The sequence below is a fragment of the Pseudorasbora parva genome, chromosome 11 (genome assembly GCF_024679245.1).
Source record: "Pseudorasbora parva isolate DD20220531a chromosome 11, ASM2467924v1, whole genome shotgun sequence".
NCBI lineage: Eukaryota > Metazoa > Chordata > Actinopteri > Cypriniformes > Gobionidae > Pseudorasbora > Pseudorasbora parva.
In genome coordinates this window covers 32,016,842-32,036,519 of record NC_090182.1, presented here as the reverse complement: position 1 = coordinate 32,036,519, position 19,678 = coordinate 32,016,842, and the positions used below count along the sequence as shown (strand labels likewise).

At 40.8% G+C, this 19,678-nt stretch overlaps 1 protein-coding gene across 3 annotated transcripts in view; it reads left to right on the top strand.

Moving 5' to 3' along the window:
* The window catches only part of slc36a1 (solute carrier family 36 member 1), a 103,796-nt gene that overhangs the window by 53,583 nt on the left and 30,535 nt on the right, over nt 1-19,678 (top strand). For all 3 annotated transcript variants that reach the window (XM_067457813.1, XM_067457812.1, XM_067457814.1), the window contains exon 11: nt 4,271-4,440. In XM_067457813.1, the coding sequence (XP_067313914.1) occupies nt 4,271-4,440 (170 nt within the window). The remainder of the gene's footprint in view (nt 1-4,270; nt 4,441-19,678) is intronic.

Sequence of the window (19,678 nt, the reverse complement as noted above, 5' to 3'; positions counted from 1 at the left end):
TATAAATATGAATTAATGAAATGAAAAAATGTTGTTTAAATGTAGGCTTGTAGCCTACGTTAACCTGTCTACTCAGAAAGATTAAACAAAGAGAATTGCAATTCTGATGAGCCAAGATCAGTAACAACTTCTGGATTTTAAATTAAAAAATCATTAATAAATGCTGTGTTTGTGGTATGTAAAAGCGAATCAGTTGCGGACTGCAAACGCAGCATATGTGAAAGGACTACAGGGTGTGGGGCTCCTGCAACGCACACGCAACGCAACACGCACCGCACACGCACTGCAGACGGAGTATGTGTGAAACGGGCGTGAGACCTAACGCCCGTTTCACACTCCGTCTGCAGTGCGTGTGCGGTGCGTTTTTTCCCGTACCCATGTTAACGGATTACAGTTTTCACACTGCACACGGATGCTGTCCGTCAGTCTGTTCCAGGAGCGTTGCGTCTGCAGCAGTGCACGGATCGTTTTCGTACCGAGTCTATTTTTTGCTGCGCTGCACTGCTGCATTAAAGCGATAGAACATTGTTCGCATTAAAATAAACATGTACTGACGCGAAAATCTAGTAATTTCACCACAGATGCATATCATTTAAAATATACTCTTGTTTCAAAGTCAACACATGGCTTTTTTTTTCTCAAGTAAAGCAACAGAACGACACCATACCTGGCATTTAGGTAAAAAAAAAAAGTGCCATAATGGAGAGCACTCGTACTTTCTTGGAGGTGAAAAGCAAAGTTCTTTTTGACCTGCAGGATTTCTTTTAAAAGGGTGTAAAAACGAAAGATAAGACTAGAGTCGGCTGTTTTTGAATAGACTATTGTAAGTTTCTAATTTAAAATGTTTGTGATTTAGGCTATAAACTAGGTTTAAATGTTTTGCCACTTGTGTGAGCTAAATCTAAAGTATATAAATATGAATAAATGAATTTAATAAAATGTTGTTTAAATGTAGTAGGCTACGTAACCTGACTTCTATTAAAGAGTAAACAAAGAAAATTGGAATTCTGACGAGGCATGTTCAGTAAAAACTTTTGGATTTTAAATAAAAAATAATGAATAAATGCTGTGTTTGTGGTATACACCAGCGGATCATTTGCGGACTGCAAACGCATCATATGTGGAAGCACTATAGGGTGTGGGGCTCCTGCAACGCGCACCGCTAATGTAAAGAGCTAATGTCTTATTCCTGTAACTACACAGAAGATGGGTAAAGTATAGCTCCATCATTGTTCAATGTAAAAAAAAAAAAAAAATCATACTTTGTTAGTTTTAATAAAATAATAATAAAAAAAGGTAATTTATCTGCCAATTTTTTCTTTTTGCTGTATCTAAAACATACCGAACCGTACCGAACCGAACCGTGACACCAGTGTATCGTATCGAACCGAACCGTGAATTTTGTGAACCGTTACACCCCTAATATGTATATGTATATATGTGTGTATATATATATATATATATATATATATATATATATATATATACACACACACTCACCTAAAGGATTATTAGGAACACCTTTCTCTCCTTCTATTAATGCAATCTGTGTGATATCTAATCAACCAAGCAACATGGCAGTGCATGTAAGGGTGTGGTCCTGGTCAAGACAATCTCCTGAACTCCAAACTGAATGTGAGAATGGGAAAGAAAGGTGATTTCAGCAATTTTGAGTGTGGCATGGTTGTTGGTGCCAGACAGGGTGGTCTGAGTATTTCAACTAAAATGTCCCATCCAATCCCAACCTGGAATTTAGCAGTTGACGAGGCGAAATAAGAAAAAAAAAGAATAGTGCACTCAAGGGCCCAATGATTTCCTACCGCACAGCACTTGGGATCAAATGAGACGTCCCGCCGCAATCAATGACTCCATGGATTCAACGTTCAAGGGTGTTTGGCTCGCCATCTTCCCTCCGGAATAATTCAAATGCATGCAAAAAACCTGGCCGAGATTCAAGTTCACACCTGACGAAATACAGCATCAATCCAATGACCCAAGTGTTCATGATGAACTTACTCTTTTTAATATCAGTTAAGTCTCTTTTAAAACAACATGTTTGTGTAATATTCAGTTTCTCTGCATCTGCACAGCGGAGCATATCATTACTCTCTGCCGATATTTTCTCGAACGATCGCCAAGGGGGCGGAGCTTCACATTTTTTTTACAACAATAGCAAATTTCCTTTTATTGCTAACACTCTAGTTGCTAGGCAGATTTCCATGATATCAGGTTTACAAAATAATGTGATTGAAGGGCACAATAAATGATAATTCAGTTCATAGAACATTGACTTTTTCACATAGGGATTTTGCATAGGGGTTACAGTGTGAAAAGAGAAAAACATCCAGTATGCGGCAGTTCTTTGGGTGAAAATGGGCCGATTGATTCAAGCTGATAGGTGAGCACTTTGACTGAAATAACCACTCATTACAACCGAGCTATGCAGCAAAGCATTTGTGAAGCCACAACACGCACAACCTTGAGGCGGATGGGCTACTAAAGCAGAAGACCCCACCGGGTACTACTCATGAGCTGTAAAAACTAGGGCCGGGACTCGATTAAAAAAATTAATCTAATTAATTAGAGGCTTTGTAATTAATTAATCGAAATTAATTGCATTTTAATTGCATATAAATATTTGACCTGAGAACAATGAGAAGGAATGTTTCACATGTATTTTTAGTATACCATTGAATAATGACTGAAAACATAAGCTTAATCAACAAAATATTGTTTATTTATTTCAGTCCAGCAGACCAGCGCAATGTTTGCCATTAAGTGTAGCAAAAGCATATTTGTGATATCTGAGGCTCGATGTGCTGCGGTGATACCCAAATTCCTTGTTGTATAGCTTGCACACTACCATGCTCTTGACGACGCTTCCATTCTTTCGTTTTTTAAAACAAAATTTCCCATCCACGGGGCCAAGCAAAGCAGTCTCATCAGCTTCTTCGTTCATGTTCACTCATGCCCTGCGTCTCAATCAGCTCCCTAGTTCACTAGTCAGGGCACTGATCAGGACATAAGTCAATGGGCTGACTCCCTGATCAGTGCCCTGACTACTGAACTAGGGAGCTGATTGAGAGAGACGCACCCATGGTTTGTTTTTGTCGTGACTCCGGAGCGAGCGCTAGTTGGTGTTCCAGTATAATCAGTCAATCGAAACTCATTCATTGAAAAATGTTCCGCGGTGCAAAAATAAGTGTGGTTAATTTTTATTTTATTTTTTTTGCGTAATTAATTAATGCGTTAAAGTCACGTAATTAATTAATCTTAATTAACGCGTTAAAGTCCCGGCCCTAGTAAAAACCAAACTCTGGTCAGGCCAATCACATCGTGCATAGAGTCGATGGGCGGGGCTTAACATAATGACAGCAGAGTTGCACTTGCATGCTACTAGTAAACACAGAAGCTGGCGAATGGCAGTCTTTCAAATCGGCTTTGGCCGCGACTCTGGAAGACTTGGAGTTGAGCTTTTCTTTGGGAAAAGAACAAAGAACGACACCTGAAGTCATTCTTAAAAAGGGAAGATGTGTTCAGAGTTTTGCTGACCGGATACGGTGAAGGTTTAATCTTCACTTGTTTACTAGCTTCAACTAGCTCTGCTTCACGTTGCTCTGGATGGTTGTTGCGCTATCCAGTTGCGTGCAGAGGGAGTTTGAAAGACAACCATTTATCCCGCCCCTCGGACTGAGCCCTGTCAATGGTGAGTTTCCAGACCAAACATCTTGATGTGGGTCTGGCTTGTCAGGCTAACACTTTAGGCCTCTTAGTGCCAATTGGGCATTGTTTAAAGGACACAGGGCCTACCTGAAGCATTGTTTCTGACCATGTCCATCCCTTTATGACCACCATGTGCCCAGCCTCTTATGGCTACTTCTAGCAGGATAATGCACCATATCACAAAGCTCGAATCATTTCAAATTGTTTCTTGAACATGACAATGAGTTCGCTGTACTAAAATGGTCCCCACAGTCACCAGATCTCAACCCAATAGAGCATCCTTAGGATGTGGTGGAACAGGAGCTTCGTGCTCTGGATGTAAATCTCACAAATCTCCATCAACTGCAAGATGCTATCCTATCAATATGGGCCAACATTTCTAGAGAATGCTTTCAGCACATTGTTGAGTGTAGTATGGTGTTCCTAATAATCCTTTAGGTGAGTGTGTGTATATATAATATATTAGTGATCTTAAACTTTTGAAAGGTTTTTTGACATAAATGGCTGCAAAAATAAGAAATGTATGTAATATGTATGTGTTCTGTAGGTTATATCAGATCGTGAAGCTGCTTTACTCTTTTGGAATTTACATCACCTACGCACTGCAGTTCTACGTGTCAGCAGAAATTCTGATCCCCCCGGCAGTGGTACGATGTGGTCCCAGATGGGAGGTGATGGTGGACCTCAGCATCCGCGTGGCTCTCGTAGGCCTCACATGTGAGTCGTTCTGCAACAGAAACAACATAACACACCTCTTCACTCCAGAAGTCTGTCAGCCAAATCCATCAGCCATGGGCCACTTACATCAAAAGTCAGGAGCGTTCATGCGAATGTCAAATGTCTCCCTTTCACCATGGCTCAAGGTTGTTCAGGCACTCCACATGGCATTTGTCATTGTTAGATGAAGTCTATTTTTACCTTTTGTCACTTTCTGAAATAAGCCAAACCTTGAACACAACAGCTAATGTTTTCCTTACGTGACTCAGCACTGTGATAGATATTTGAAGGAAGTACTGAAAATAAATGAGCCCTGTGTTTTGGTTGCACAAAGTAGGTGTGTTGATAGAAAGTGGTCAGGTAGTGGATCTAAAAGCGTGCCTCTTTTGCTGTAAATGATGGTAATCATGCCTTCTTAAAATAGCCATGATGACACGTGCTCGATTAAACCACAGTACTTTCAACACATCTACATCCCAGACCTTTACATGTATTTTCAGAAATATCTGGGGTTAGTCTTTTTTTTAGCAGTTGTATTGATTTCCCTTGAAACACAAGGTTGTTAATTCCTGTTTGACACGTGAGGTGTGATCTCACATGAGCAGCAGCAGCCCTTCTGCTCTGCCAGTATTTTCTTCACTAGGAGGCAGTCTTGAACACTGCTTCCACTTATATCTTAATGTAATTGATTTAGTCTCAAGTATCACATTGAGAACAAATTTGTAGACCACATATTAATGCGTCAGGCTGTTTGTTTTTGGTTTTATAATTTCCATTACCATTTCTTACACTTCTTTATCTTTCTTTTTGATGGATACCTTTGTCAGGAACAAACATATATATATTTTTTAAACATCAGAAAACACGTCTTGTCATTTAAGCATTTAGGTGATAGATTATGTTCTTGCATTCACCAAGGTCCTTTAGATCAAAATATAGATAAAAAGTAATATTGTGATATGTTATTAAACCATTTAAAATTTATGGATTCTATTTTCATATATATTAATCAGCTCCAACGTAATTTATGTCGATTGCATAATTTCGTTGACTTGCGTGGAATATGTCAATTTATATTCCCCAATGATGGTGGTGTGGTGACAAATCAAGTCCCCACCATGAATTGGGTCTCCATTAGGACCCCAAGGGATCCCATTGGCTCAGATAAAAAAAAAAGCATGTTTTGCCTTCATCAACACCAATCTCTCGTGAATGCGTGTACGACAGTTAGCAGATGTATTTGATTAGTTCAGAAGGCCTTTATTAACCCCCAGAGCTTTGGCTTTTTTGGATTACTTTTATGGACTTCAAATCAAAGACAGCAATTCACTGTCATTATAAACCTTGGAAGAGCCAGGATATATATATATATATATATATATATATATATATATATATATATATATATATATATATATATATATATATATATATTTTTTTTTTTTTAAATATAACTCTGATTGTATTAATCTGAAAGAAGAATGTCATATGCACCTAGGGAATTGGTTGAGGGTGAGTAAATCATGGGCTAATTTTCATTTTTTGGGTTAACTGTCTGTTTAATGTAATTATGTTTCTAAAAAAGGGATAGTTCACCTAAAAATGAAAATTCTGTCATCATTTACTCAGTAATGCTGTCCATTATCTGAAAAAGTGTTACATGCATGAAACACTTTTTTTTTTGGTCTTGTTAATTGAATAGGATTATATGGAGGACTAAATGCTCCATATGTTTCTGTGTTGTTGTGTCTGCCTAGTTGCTTTGAACTGGTTTGAAGCAGAAACATTAAGGGTACCATTACAGCCGTCATGTTAATGGCATTCAACCGTGGCGAAAAAATTGTCAGCACTGTGGTGTTAGGCTGGCATGGAGTCAGATGTGCAGCTGTGAGATTATATTTGGTTTTTAGTTAAATTGAGCATTGTAAATCTAGTTTTTTGCAAAACCGTATGATAATGTCACTGGCGACATAAGCAGCAGGTGCTGGGAGAGATAGGCCTTTCGAGTTAAATCGCCCAAGGCATTGTGCTTAATATTTTTTTTTTTTTTTTTTTTTTATAAAGAAAAACATTAATCATTTGGCTTTTTGAAAATCGAAGTGAATGAAAACATTGTGTGATGCATGATGTGAAATATAATGCCTGTTTATCTCCTCCCCTGAATGAGTTTTCATAGATGACCCAGCATTAATTCCAAGTTGAAAATCCACTCTTGACCTTGACCTTGGGGTTGTATATCATTCAGCAGTAAAAAGAAAAATGACTTCAGCTCAAGTGTTTTCTAAAGGACAATAACACAAATCCCACACCTATAAGAAAAAAGAAATGCACACAAACTTAAGATATTTTTTAAGCTATTTCATAGAACCATATTTCTCTATAATTTTAATAAATATAGCTAGCAAATAGAAATACAAATTCAACAGTGATTTCAAGATGCTCACATCATCTCATTAAGTAGAAAGGATAAATTTAAAAAAAAGCTTTTTAATCATTCATTGCTGGAAGCACAAAGCTGAAAGCACATAACGTATAACAAGACAAGTTATCTTATCATCAAGAATATAATTGTATTTAAGTCTTTCTCTTACACACATTTTACTGAAAGACGTTATATGGTAGGCTAGGGCTGGGCGATATGACGAAATATATCGTCTGGACGATAGAAAATGTCTATCGTTATATATTAGGCTCTATCGCTTACGCCACGATAAGGCGTTTATGGCAGAATTTTACGTCAAGATGCACCTCACGCCACGGCATGCCCATGCACGCTGCAATACATAAACAAACATGGAGGAAGACGGTAGTAGACGCGGTTCAGACCAGGGTAATTCTCAGAGTAATTATGCCAGAATAGTGGCATAAGCGCTCAAAACAAACTTCAGACACAGACGCTGCAACGGGCTTTTACGCGTGGCACACCAGCCATATATTGAAATATTTTAATGGCAGGTGTAGGGATGGCGAAAACTAAACATTTTCTTGACCGACCACCGAGCCTCATTAGCCGGTTGAAACCGGTTAACCGATTAGTTTAAAATATGCTGCGCTATTTAAAATAATAGCCGCGAGCCGCGCTCCCTCTGTCTCTCTCTCGCTCTCTCACTCACACACACACGCGCTGCCGCCTCCCTTCCACTCACGTCACTTTTTTTAAATCCCCCACAGCGCGAAACACGAGTCCCGCAAACGCGCCGCAGAGGAGCTTGTTTGTAATCAGAGGACAAATGGCTCATTAGTTTCGAAATGGTTTGGGTACAAGGTGATCGCGTTGTAAATAAAGGCGTTTGTCCAGCGTTAGAAGCTCATTTGAAACATTGCCGCGGCTCATTTAAGAAAATGACGGCTCCGAAGAGGCCGCTTTAGTTCGAGGTAGTGCTAACAATAATAAAGAAAGACGATCAACACCTTATGTGTTACCACTGAAATGAAGATGTAATATATTTCCAAATGTAAGCCCATCTTAAGCGAAATGCACGCTTCATACTGTCGTCTGCCCTGGCTCTAACCTCGAGTGTTTAATTTTTGCAAACCTTGTGAGCGCGCAAACCCAAACGCTGTGACCTCGCGTCAAATGTTTTTATTGGTTTATTAAGTATAAACAGGCGAGTTATGAAAAATTGAGCGCGAGGGATATGTTCAATCACACAAAAAGATTTTGGAATGAGACGGCCACCTGTAGTACTTAGCGTTTAGTCCACTGTCTATAATAGCCTAATTTAGAGATCACTTTTTTATTTATTTTAACCGACAACTTTGATCGGTTAACGTTGATACGGTCAGCCATCGGTCAAACGGTCATCGGTTAACATCCCTAGGCAGGTGTTAACTTTACCAACAGTCTTGCTTTAAAAAAAGGTTCTAAATAAAATAAAAATGTAGTCCATACTACCTTTATTTGTTTTGTATATCATTTCAAACTGCATTTCCACATTGCAATTTTGTATAGACTATTCATAAACTGAATTAACAGAAAAATTGCTATATCGTTATGTATATCGTTATCGGGATATCAAATGAGCTATATCGGGATATGAAATTTTGGCCATATCGCCCAGCCCTACGGTAGGCCACTGTTTTTTTGGTTATTATAGAGATCAGTCGGGTTCTGGAAGTATAAACTCCATGTGTGTCCTTGGAGTGAGCCCATATATGTGTGTGTGAATTTTGGTGAAAATATCTCATTTCATTTTGGAGTTATAGACAATTATATGAAGGAAAAAAAATGCTTAAAAAATTACTAACACCTGACTTTGATTGGATTTTATTCTCCCTAGCACTGTTTCGAAACTTCTCAGGCTGCTTCAGGGCATCGTGGTGATGACCCATTTCAAGTTTCGTAACAATCCATTCATGCATTCATAAAATACAACATTTTAGAACATAATCCAAAATGGCCGATAGCCAAAATGGCCAATATGGTAAAATTGGATATCAGTCGACACATGATCGACATGTCAGTCGACATGATGCCCCGAATCTAATGATTTTTGGATTAACTGTTCAGAAGTTATAAGCCAAACTAGCCATTTTTCATATCTCCGGACCAGTAGGTGGTGCTGTCCCGAAACGCTGCATGTTGCCTCAAGTCATGATTGTAATGACATATACCAAGTTTGGTTTGACTACAATAAAGCGTTGGGGAGATATAGCCTTTAGAGTGTTTTTGCAACCACTAGACGTAAAATTTGTTTGCATGTTTATCAAAAACGTTTTGATGAATCAACTTCCATAACTTTTTGTCAACATGGTCTGAAGATGATCTGGTTAAATTGTTGTGTAAATCGGACAAATGGCCTAGGAGGAGTTAGAAAAAGTTTTAAAAATGGTGAGAAAAGTTGCATAACTGAAAATGACGTCATAGGGTGCATTAGAATCGGCTTGAGCCAAGGAATCAGAGGAAATGTTTTAGTTTCTAGCGCTTATGGTTAAAAAATATTAGAATAAACATTAGGGAAATTTTGGTCAGTTGGTGGCGCTAGAGGGAATGATTTAGAGACTCCAAATTTGTTATGGTTACTATTGGTACTGACCTCTATCAGTTTACCAAATTTAATAACTTTCCTGCAAGTAGTTCTCCGCACCTATGGTGCTTGGCCCCTAATAATAAATTGATGTGATATGAGCTAAGCGATCGTTAGATTCAATCACCATTGGTAGCACATTTATTGTAAAGCTTTTTTACTCAGTTGGTCAAAACAAAAGTGGCAGAAATGTTACATGTTCAGATGACATTGTCCGTTGAAAATTCTTCTTTTGGTTGTACTTCCAAGACGAATTAAAATTTGTGATTCTGAAGTACAGTATCCACACCGGTAGGGCTGGGCGATATGACGAAATATATCGTCTGGACGATAGAAAATGTCTATCATTTTATATAAGGCTCTATCGCTCACGCCACGATAAGGCGTTTACGGCAGAATTTTACGTCAAGATGCACCTCACGCCACGGCATGCCCATGCACGCTGCAATAATACATAAACAAACATGACGCGGTTCAGACCAGTGTAATTCTCAGAGTAATTATGCCAGAGTGGTGGCATAAGCGCTCAAAACAAACTTCAGACACAGACGCTCCAACGGGCTTTTACGCGTGGCACACCATAGCCATATATTGAAATATTTTAATGGCATGTGTAGGGATGGGGAAAACTAAACATTTTCTTGACCGACCACTGAGCCTCATTAGCCGGTTGAAACCGGTTAACCGATTAGTTTAAAATATGCTGCGCTATTTGAAATAACAGCCGCGAGCCGCGCTCCTTCTCTCTCTCACACACACACACACACACAGACACTGTCCTAGCGCTGCCGCCTCCCTTCCACTCACGTCACTTTTTTAAATCCCCCACAGCGCGAAACACGAGTCCCGCACACGCGCCGGCGAGGAGCTTGTTTGTAATCTGAGGACAAATGGCTCCTTAGTTTCGAAATGGTTTGGGTACAAGGTGATCGCGTTGAAAATAAAGGCGTTTGTCCAGCGTAAGAAGCTCATTTGAAACATTGCCGCAGCTCATTTAAGAAAATGACAGCTCTGAAGAGACGCCGCTTTAGTTCGAGGTAGTGCTAACAATAATAAAGGAAGATGATGATCAACACCTTATGTGTTGCAGATGTAATATATTTCCAAATATAAGCCCATCTTATGCGGAATGACGCTTCATCCCGTCGTCAGCTCTGGCTCTAACCTCGAGTGTTTTAGCCTGTCTTTTTGCAAACCTTGTGAGCGCGCAAACCCAAAAGCTGTGACCTCGCGCCAAATGTTCTTATTGGTTTATTAAGTACAAACAGGCGAGTTATGAAAAATTGAGTGCGAGGGATTTGTTCACTTCACACAAAAAGATTTTGGAATGAGACGGATAACTGTAGTAGTGTTTAGTCCACTGTCTATAATAGACTCATTTAGAGATCACTTTTTTTTTTTAATCAACAACTTTGATCGGTTAACGTTGATACGGTCAACCATCGGTCAAACAGTCATCGGTTAACATCCCTAGGCAGGTGTTAACTTTACCAACTGTCTTGCTGGAAAAAAAGTTCTAAATAAAATAAAAATGTAGTCCATACTACCTTTATTTGTTTTGTATATCATTTCAAACTGCATTTCCACATTGCAATTTTGTATAGACTATTCATAAACTAAATTAACAGAAATATTGCTATATCGTTATGTATATCGTTATCGGGATATCAAATGAGCTATATCGGGATATGAAATTTTGGCCATATCGCCCAGCCCTACACACCGGTGCAGTGATTGAATTACAGTCACACAAACTCCTCAAAACATTAGATTAATTCGCACTGAGGAGCCGTGCCGATGCACAACCCACATACAGATGATAACTGCTAATAACGGCAATTGCAGGTTTCAGACAAAGAGGCAAAACTTACAGAGTGCAGCTTTAGTCTAACCACAAAAAAACGGATTAATTGATAATTGTTAGTGACAACCCTAGATTAGTTAAAACATTTAAAAATGCACCTGCAGTGTTTTGCATTTTGTGACGTTGTCACATATTTTGTCATTGAAAATTTCTTAAAAATTGTGTTAAAATATCATCTTGCCTAATATTGTGCATTGTCTCATCTCGTGAGCTATAAGTATATCACTGCACTCCTTATTAATTTTTACTTACTGATTACAAGTACATTTTTAGACCAATTAAATGTAAGCTTTCCCATATGGAACAAAAATAAAGACTACATTAATTTCTAAAGACAAGAAGTATTTCTAAGAAATTGTCTTTCAAAACATTGTTATGGGTCATTGAGTAAATCGTCTCAGGTTACGTGGTTCCCTGAGAGGGAACGAGATGCTGCGTCGAAACGCTATGGGAACGCCTCTGTGTGATTGCGTCATGAAGCGCTAGTGAAATCCGTCCAATAGCGTGGAGATACGTCATAGGCGGGTAACGTCATCTACCAGGAAGCTATAAAAACCTTAGAAACATACCCTTCCCTCGGGAACAGGAATGCTTTCACCATTGCAGGTGCAAACTCAAGGCAAGAGGGAGCTACCGAGAGAGCCTGCAGATCTCCTACTCTCTTCAGAGACGAGATGGCCAGAAGGAACACAGTTTTCAACGTGAGGAACTTCTCTGACACCTCTTCAATCAGTTCAAACGGGGCTAACATTAGGCCTTCTAACACTAGGGCCAAGTCCCAGGTAGGCACCCTCGAGCGTGCCGCAGGCCTCAGCCTCATCATACCACGGAGGAAAACGAGTAACCCATGGTTGTCTCCCCACTGAAGCATTCTCTATCGGGGTGTGGTAGGCCGTTATAGCCGCCACGTACACCTTTAGCGTTGACAGGGATAACCCTGCGGATAACTTTTCTTGCATGAACTCAAGCACTGAACCGACCGGGCAGTGGACTGGGTTTAAGGAGCGGCCTGTGCACCAGGCGACGAAACCTCTCCATTTAAGGGCATACAGTCTCCTCGTAGACGGTGCTCTGGAGTGCAACATGATTTCTATCACCTCAGTAGATAGACCCCTTTCTACGAGTTGGGCCCCCTCAGAGGCAGAGACAATGTCTGACAGCCATACTCGGCCAGGCCAGAACGGGGCTACCAATAACAGCTGGGCCCCATCCCGGTGGACTCTCTCCAGCACTCCTGGGAGGAACGCCAGTGGGGGAAAAGCATACAGACGTAGCCTCGGCACGTCTGTACCATCGCATCCAGCCCCAGTGAGGCTTGATACGTGAGGGAGTAAAATAGGGGACAGTGCGTTGTCTCTTGAGATGCAAACAGATCCACCTGAGCTTCCAGAGGCTCTCCACCACCTCGGGGTGGAGTCTCCACTCCCCCGGCACTACTCCCTCAGCCCGGTGTCCTGTAACGGCACACCGGCAGGAAGCAGCCGAACTGACCGCCCGAGGGCCCTCCTGAGAGGGCGCGAACATCCCCACGGCGCTACGTTTCCGGGCGGACATGGAGATATACGTTTGCCGGGGACCGCCGCTCCCTGAAGCACCATAGGTGGCAGGGTTGGCAGACCGGCCCCCCGATGGCATCGAGAGAGAACGGGGGCCTCTGCGAGCCGCACTCTACCGAAGGGGACTGCCATCAGAAGCCCTGCGCTTCTGGCGTCAGGACTTCTTCTTTGCCGAGGTCTTCCTAGAGATAATGACAGACCTTAAGTCTGCCCTACCTCGGGAAGACCTCGGCTAAGCGCGCTGCCCGGACCCCCAGCTGTCTCTTTATGGGGGGGCCCGTGCAGCCACGCTCTCTTTCTGCAGCCCTCCTTATCTCCGCTATTGTTTCCCTCCCCACTTCCTCACACTCATCATCTATATCCCTCAGCAGATCTGCCTGATATGCTTGCAGGACAGCCACCGTATGTAGACAGGCGGCTGTCTGACCTGCTGCCGAATACGCCCTGCCCACTAAAGCTGACGTTGTTCTCATAGGCTTAGTGGGCAGCTGCGGGGCTCTGAGCGACAATGCGGACTCGGGGGAGAGATAGCTCGCAAGCGTCTCTTCCACCCGAGGCATCGCCGCATAACCGTGGTTCTTCAACCCTACGATGTTAGAATATTCGCACGGAGTTGAAAACCCTAAATGATGCCGGCTTTGCCCAGGACCTCGACACCTCGTTGTGGAGGTCCGGGAAGAATGGCAAGCCCCGCTTTGGAGGTTGTGATCTGGATGGTAAGAAGCACTCATCTAATTTACTTTGCTTACGGGCTTCCTGTCGCTCGGCCGGCCAGTCGAGGCTTAATCTGGCTACCGCACGAGTCACAACCTCCAATAGCTCCTCTTGAGCATGTGTGTGTGTGCTGGCGGCATGTGATCGTCATCATCCAGGCTCACAACATCCAGTTCCTCGGAACTGGAATGCTGCTGCCCCTGCGCCTCAGCACGAGCAGAAGAAACCGCAGAGCGTGCTTCCAACTCATGAACTGAGGCATGAGATCCAGTGGGTAAGGGCAGAGATAGGGGATCACCCGTCTCTAACCCCGCCACTAGATCCATTTGCGATCCCCAGGACGCGAGCCTTCGCTGCCCCTCGGCAACAGCGAGACCCGAGCCCTGAGGACCGCGAGCTGAAGCACCCTCCTCGAAGAGTGCCCGGCGTGATCTCAATGTTCTCTTTGGGAGTCTCTCGCAATGCTCACAGCCAGCCCCCTCGAGAGCTGACTGGGCATCCCCAAACACATCACGCACAGCTCGTGTGTATCCCCACCCGTGATGTAGCGTGGGCAGGGAGTAACACACTGCTTAAATTGCTTGCTCGCCATACTTTCTTTCTCAATAGACACACACATGAAATGGACAAACAATATTCATAGAGCGCTTGTGAAGACACAGAAGCTGACGGCCATTTGGTCCGGGTGTGCTTTATAGCTTCCTGGTCGATGACGTCACCTGCCTATGACGTATATCCACGCTATTGGATGGATTTCACTAGCGCTTCATGACGCAATCATGCAGAGGCGTTCCCGTAGCGTTTCGACGCAGCTCGAGTTCCCTCGATAAAGGGAACTAGCAAGATTTAATTAGGTTTATGCTTAAAACAAGAGAACACAAAAATGAAAAAGAAAACAGCTTAATTCATTATATAGTCACGGTTGCAAGTATTAATAATATTTTTGCTTGTTTTTAAAACATGCTGTATCTTGAACTTCCTCATTGCAACAACCTGTCAAACATCTCATCTTTTGTGTTTTCCACCTTTTCTCCTTTAAAAGGCTGGTCGCATGCAATTTCACTTTTTTAACTTTAGTTAGTGTGTAATGTTACTGCTTGAGCATTAAACAGTATCTGCAAATTTACAGCGCTGAAAATTCAATGCAAATGGAGATATTGTCTTTTAAAGTTATGGCAGTTTATTGCGTAAATATACACATAAACACCGCCCCAGATGTGACTTCTGCCCGTAATGGTAAGGGTTTCCAGACAACCTGTGCTTGGCACTTCAGCCAATGAAAATACATTAAACTACATTTGGCCATCGAAAACCAATCTAAGACCATTGCGTTTTTCTGAGGGATGGGCTTCATAGAAGCAGGAAGCAAACAAGCCGTTCAAAGGACAGTGGAGACTATATAAGAAATATAAGAAAAATATGGTGTTTGAAAAAAGAAAAGAAGAAGTATTAAGACATTTTACTGCTCCCCATAAACACAACCAAGCCTAGAACAAAAACATGGAACCACCCCTTTAAAGCTTTGGTGGAAGTTTTCAGTCCATTGAGAGGATCTTAGTGTATGCACAGAATAACATAGAGTTCTTCTGTCTATTCACTCTTTAGGCGTTGCATTTTAATTATGTTCTTTCCTTTTTTAATTCTGAATCCAAAATCAAACACCGGAGATTCTGCCTAGGCTGATTGAGGGCAGACAGGACGTGGTTGAGAGTGCCTTTGTCTTGGAGTTGAAGAAACCAAGAATGTGACGCCTCATTTGTAGATCTCAAGAGAGAAGCTAGAGGGCTTCATCTAGCACACAGAGCTGAGGCTCTTCTTCCACCTCGTGTGATCACAAGTTTATGCAGAATCCATCAAAGGCCAACAGCGGCTGGGCTGTGCTGATAGTGAGGATGCAATAAGCATATGTTGCAGAGAATAACGTCTGAAGACAAGAACACTATGTTTGGCAAGAGGACTGATCCTTTACACTTAAGGGGCTTCACTGCTGACTGACATATAGCTGGCATGTTGAACTTTTTTTAGATCAAAAGAATGACATCCTTTGAAACATTTATACACATACATGCCACTAACATCAGCACACAAAAATATAAATGTATAGGGAGAGCAGTACTAGTTCCTGTGGTACTAGTTCCAATGGAAAGTTGTCATAAGGGCTGTATTTAAAGTACGTTTTATATTATTAACTATAGACTCACCGGTTCCTTTATTAGGTACACCTTGCTAGTATTGGGTTGGACCCCCCTTTTGTGTTCAGTTCAGTACGGTACACAATATTTGCCATTTCCATCACCAGAAGTTGTGAATGTTACCCGAACTCTACCACTTTTTTGGTACTCTTCCATTGGGGTACCAAGCACAGTAGTCCGGTACTAAAGGGCAGAGCTAGACTCAATGCAGAATGTTTATTGGTTGATAGAGAATCGCCACACACGCACATGCTTTTTCGGCTGTTTATTTCTTTGCAGTTCTTCCTTGTGACAACAGCCACTTAATATTGCACACTGTATCTGCTCTTATTAATTCATTTGCAGTTGCAGAGTTAGTTTCTTTTATTGCTCTTTTAAAAGTTTGCTTCTATATTTCTGATAATCTCCCAAGACAAGAAATGGTTCCTGTCTGATCTGATGTTTTATTTTTCTCTTTGTGCTTTGTTTAGCTGTTAATCTTTCAAGTCTTGGTATACAGAAAAATGAAAAATAAAACCGGATTAAAGACTATTTGCTATTTTGCAGGCTCTCATGTTGTGGTTTGATTTTAAACCAGGCTTCAAAGGAACTCAGACCAGCTTACCAATTCATAAATGCTTTGCAAATGCTGTTTTTCTCTTTTGTACTTATTCCTCTTTTAGGTTCTGTCATTCTTTACTATTTGATTTAATTGACATGCAAATTGAGAGGTGTGTTTTCTGTTTCTATGAGAGTGACATCAAGTCTGATAGTTTGAGATAATTATCTCCTCCACTTTCACCAGAATGTCGTAGAGCGATTGCTAAAGTGTGGTTGTTAAAGGCACAGTGAAGTGCCTTGAAACATGCAGCATCATTCAATGACAGGGCAGGACATATCAAGCAGTTTTAAAAAAATAGCCAATTGTGTTTCATTTATGAGCTGTTGAGCTTAGCAAAGCCGCATTTGACAGCTTATGAAAGCCACAGTCATGTATTGTGGATTTAAGATTTAATATGAAACCTTTACTAAAGCAAAACAATGATCAGTGTGTCAAATCGGACCAATATGTTTTTTGGTCTGCGCCGATGCACACATATCTCCTCTGTCGTGTTCAGGTAAAACCAGACTTCATTCACCCCAATTGGAAGCATATTTACACTGTCTGAATCAGGGCTTGACATTAACACCTGCCAACCTGCCATTTGTGGGTAGATTTCAGCGCGGGGGTGTAACCGTTATTCCCACTAGCCACTTTGGCGGGTTGACTTTTATTATAGTCTTCTCTAATGGCATCTCTTATAATCGTGTGGCGCATTTGCACACAATTCTTTTGAGCTGTAATGCCAGTTTTGCTCAGAGCACGCTCTCACTCACTGTAATTTGCTGCCCGATTATGACAAATCATAATTGTCGATTATTCCCTTGAAATTGTAATTGCGATTATTAAGTATGATTATCTAGGGGTGTAACGATACATTTATAACGCTTCGCTATAAATCACGATACTTAACTTATCGATGAACTTATTGATATTTTAAGACAAAATAATAATACTTTTTAAACAAATTTATTATTATTATTATTATTATTATTATTATTATTATTATTATTATTATTTTTAGGGCCCACAAATATTCCCCTATTGCATCAGACCAGTCAGCATACTGCTGTCACAACGTAACATGCTATAAGCATGCAGAATATTTTTTTTGTTTGAGTAATCGTTTACATAATCGTAACATCCATAATTCAACATACAGGAATTTACTATTTTTGTTCTATTTCGGCAGCGAAAATTGTTTCAAACAAAGATCACAGCAGAACCACAGCACATCTGTGTCAAGCCCTGGTCTGAATCATTCCCTATCCCCTATATAGTGTACTTTGTGCCATTCACCATATAGAAAATAGTAAATGTGTGAACAAGTGACCGATTTCAGCTGAAGCTTCAGCATCTATTTATAATGTAGGGGGCATTATGCTTCAGAGTCTAGAGAGCTTTTGATTGGACAGAAAATCTGATGAGAAGATGAATTTCAAAACATGTTTTCAAAATCTTTGATTCAAATTGAAGGAAGTGAGAGACTGTACGTTTTAAAAGCTTGATGTTCAAAATCTAAATGTGAAGTTTGTTTTTGAGCACACTAGCTTATAGATAACAATAATTGTAACATTTTCATACTTAAAGCCAAAAAACTTTAAGGACATCAAGAAGCATTTGTATTGTCTAATTGACATAATGTGATTGCTCTAATTACCTAATTAGTGCTAGTTAACCTTTTTGGGCTTGTTTTGTATACATATATTTGAGGTGCAAATGACTTGCATTAATTCTTTGCTTTGTTTTGACTTAATATAATTTTTTTATGCAAATATGTGGTGCTTCGACGTGGAAGCAGAACAATGCAAAATACTCTGTTTATAAAAGGGAAATGTTTGAGGAATCGTTTTTAAAATATGTTATGGTAATTAGGGCTGTAACGATATGCGATATGAAATCGAAATCGCAATACGCAGGTCCACGAACCTGTATCGCGATGCGAGAAGGCAGAATCGCGACACACCCCTTCCAACTGCCAGAATTATCCTTCTGGTCCAGGTCCAACTTTTAAGTCAGCAGTATGGCAACATTTCAGCTACCCGGTGGAGAACAAAGATGGCAATCGTGTAGTTGACAAGACCCACACAATTTGCCGTAAGTGTTTCAAGAAGCTTCCCCAACCGGCTGGCAACGTGGTGTGAGCGTGGCGTTTCTGTTGCGTGTCATCCGTGGGGCGGCTGCCTGGCGTTTTCTCTTTCTTTGCACACCAGAAGAGTGTCTGACGCGGCGCTTCTGTTGGTATTGATGTACAGGAGGCCCTATACTTCATGTTAAATATATATTGCCTATTGGTACCGCAAAGAAAACGTCGGCAGTAGCCTATTGACCATACAGATATATGGTATTGACGGCAAAATAGGCTACAGAATACTGTACAGAATAAAACTGTTTTGTTCCCCCCATATCGAGGTTTGAATCGTACCGTGGGTCAAAAATCGTGATACAAACCAAATCGTGGGTTTGGTGTATCGTTACAGCCCTAATGGTAATATCTCAATTAAGTTAACATGGGAATCAAAAAGTTTGAGTGGATGGTGCAAATTTTGCCATGTTCCTACTTAACATTATTTATTAAGAAATATTATTTCTTACTTACATTGTCTCAACTGTAAACGTGTTAAATATCTCTTAATGCATAGGTAAAGGTGTCATGAACTGGCCTTTTAATTTTTTTTATACTGTTGTGTGAGGTCAACTTATGGCGTTTGCATGGTTTTTACATTCAAAAACAGATAATAGGCTATTTTCTTTAGATTTTATGGGCACTGAAGACTTGGAAGTAAACGGCCACAATAAGGAATGGATAAAATTTGTGTATTTAATGAGCTTCAGCTACCCCGTCAGTACATGTGGGAATTGTTATGAAAGCTTGTGGGAAAACAGCAACCGGAATGAATCGCCCAAGGGGCTCGCAAAATATCTTTATCAAACAAACACAATGATTTATCTCTCATCCACCTGCGATTGATTGGAATGTTATTATATCCCGTCCGATCAGTGGATATAAGTGGGCAGTTCGTCCATCACACACACATGCACAAAGTATGGTGCAGACAGCATGAACAAAACTTCCGCAATAGTATTTTTTCTTCAAATCTCAAGTCGAGAGTGAACAACACGCATCAAGAAAGGAATGTTATTTCACTATTTAAGATAGCCTGTCAGTAGGCCAGGCTTACGTTTTGGTTGCCGTCTGGAAAACACACCCCCGGCATGCTGGGCTTTGCGAGCACTGGCCCATAAATGTTCTATTCTGATCACGAAATGCAATTAACCAACAGCACCATAAATAAAGGTGTTTA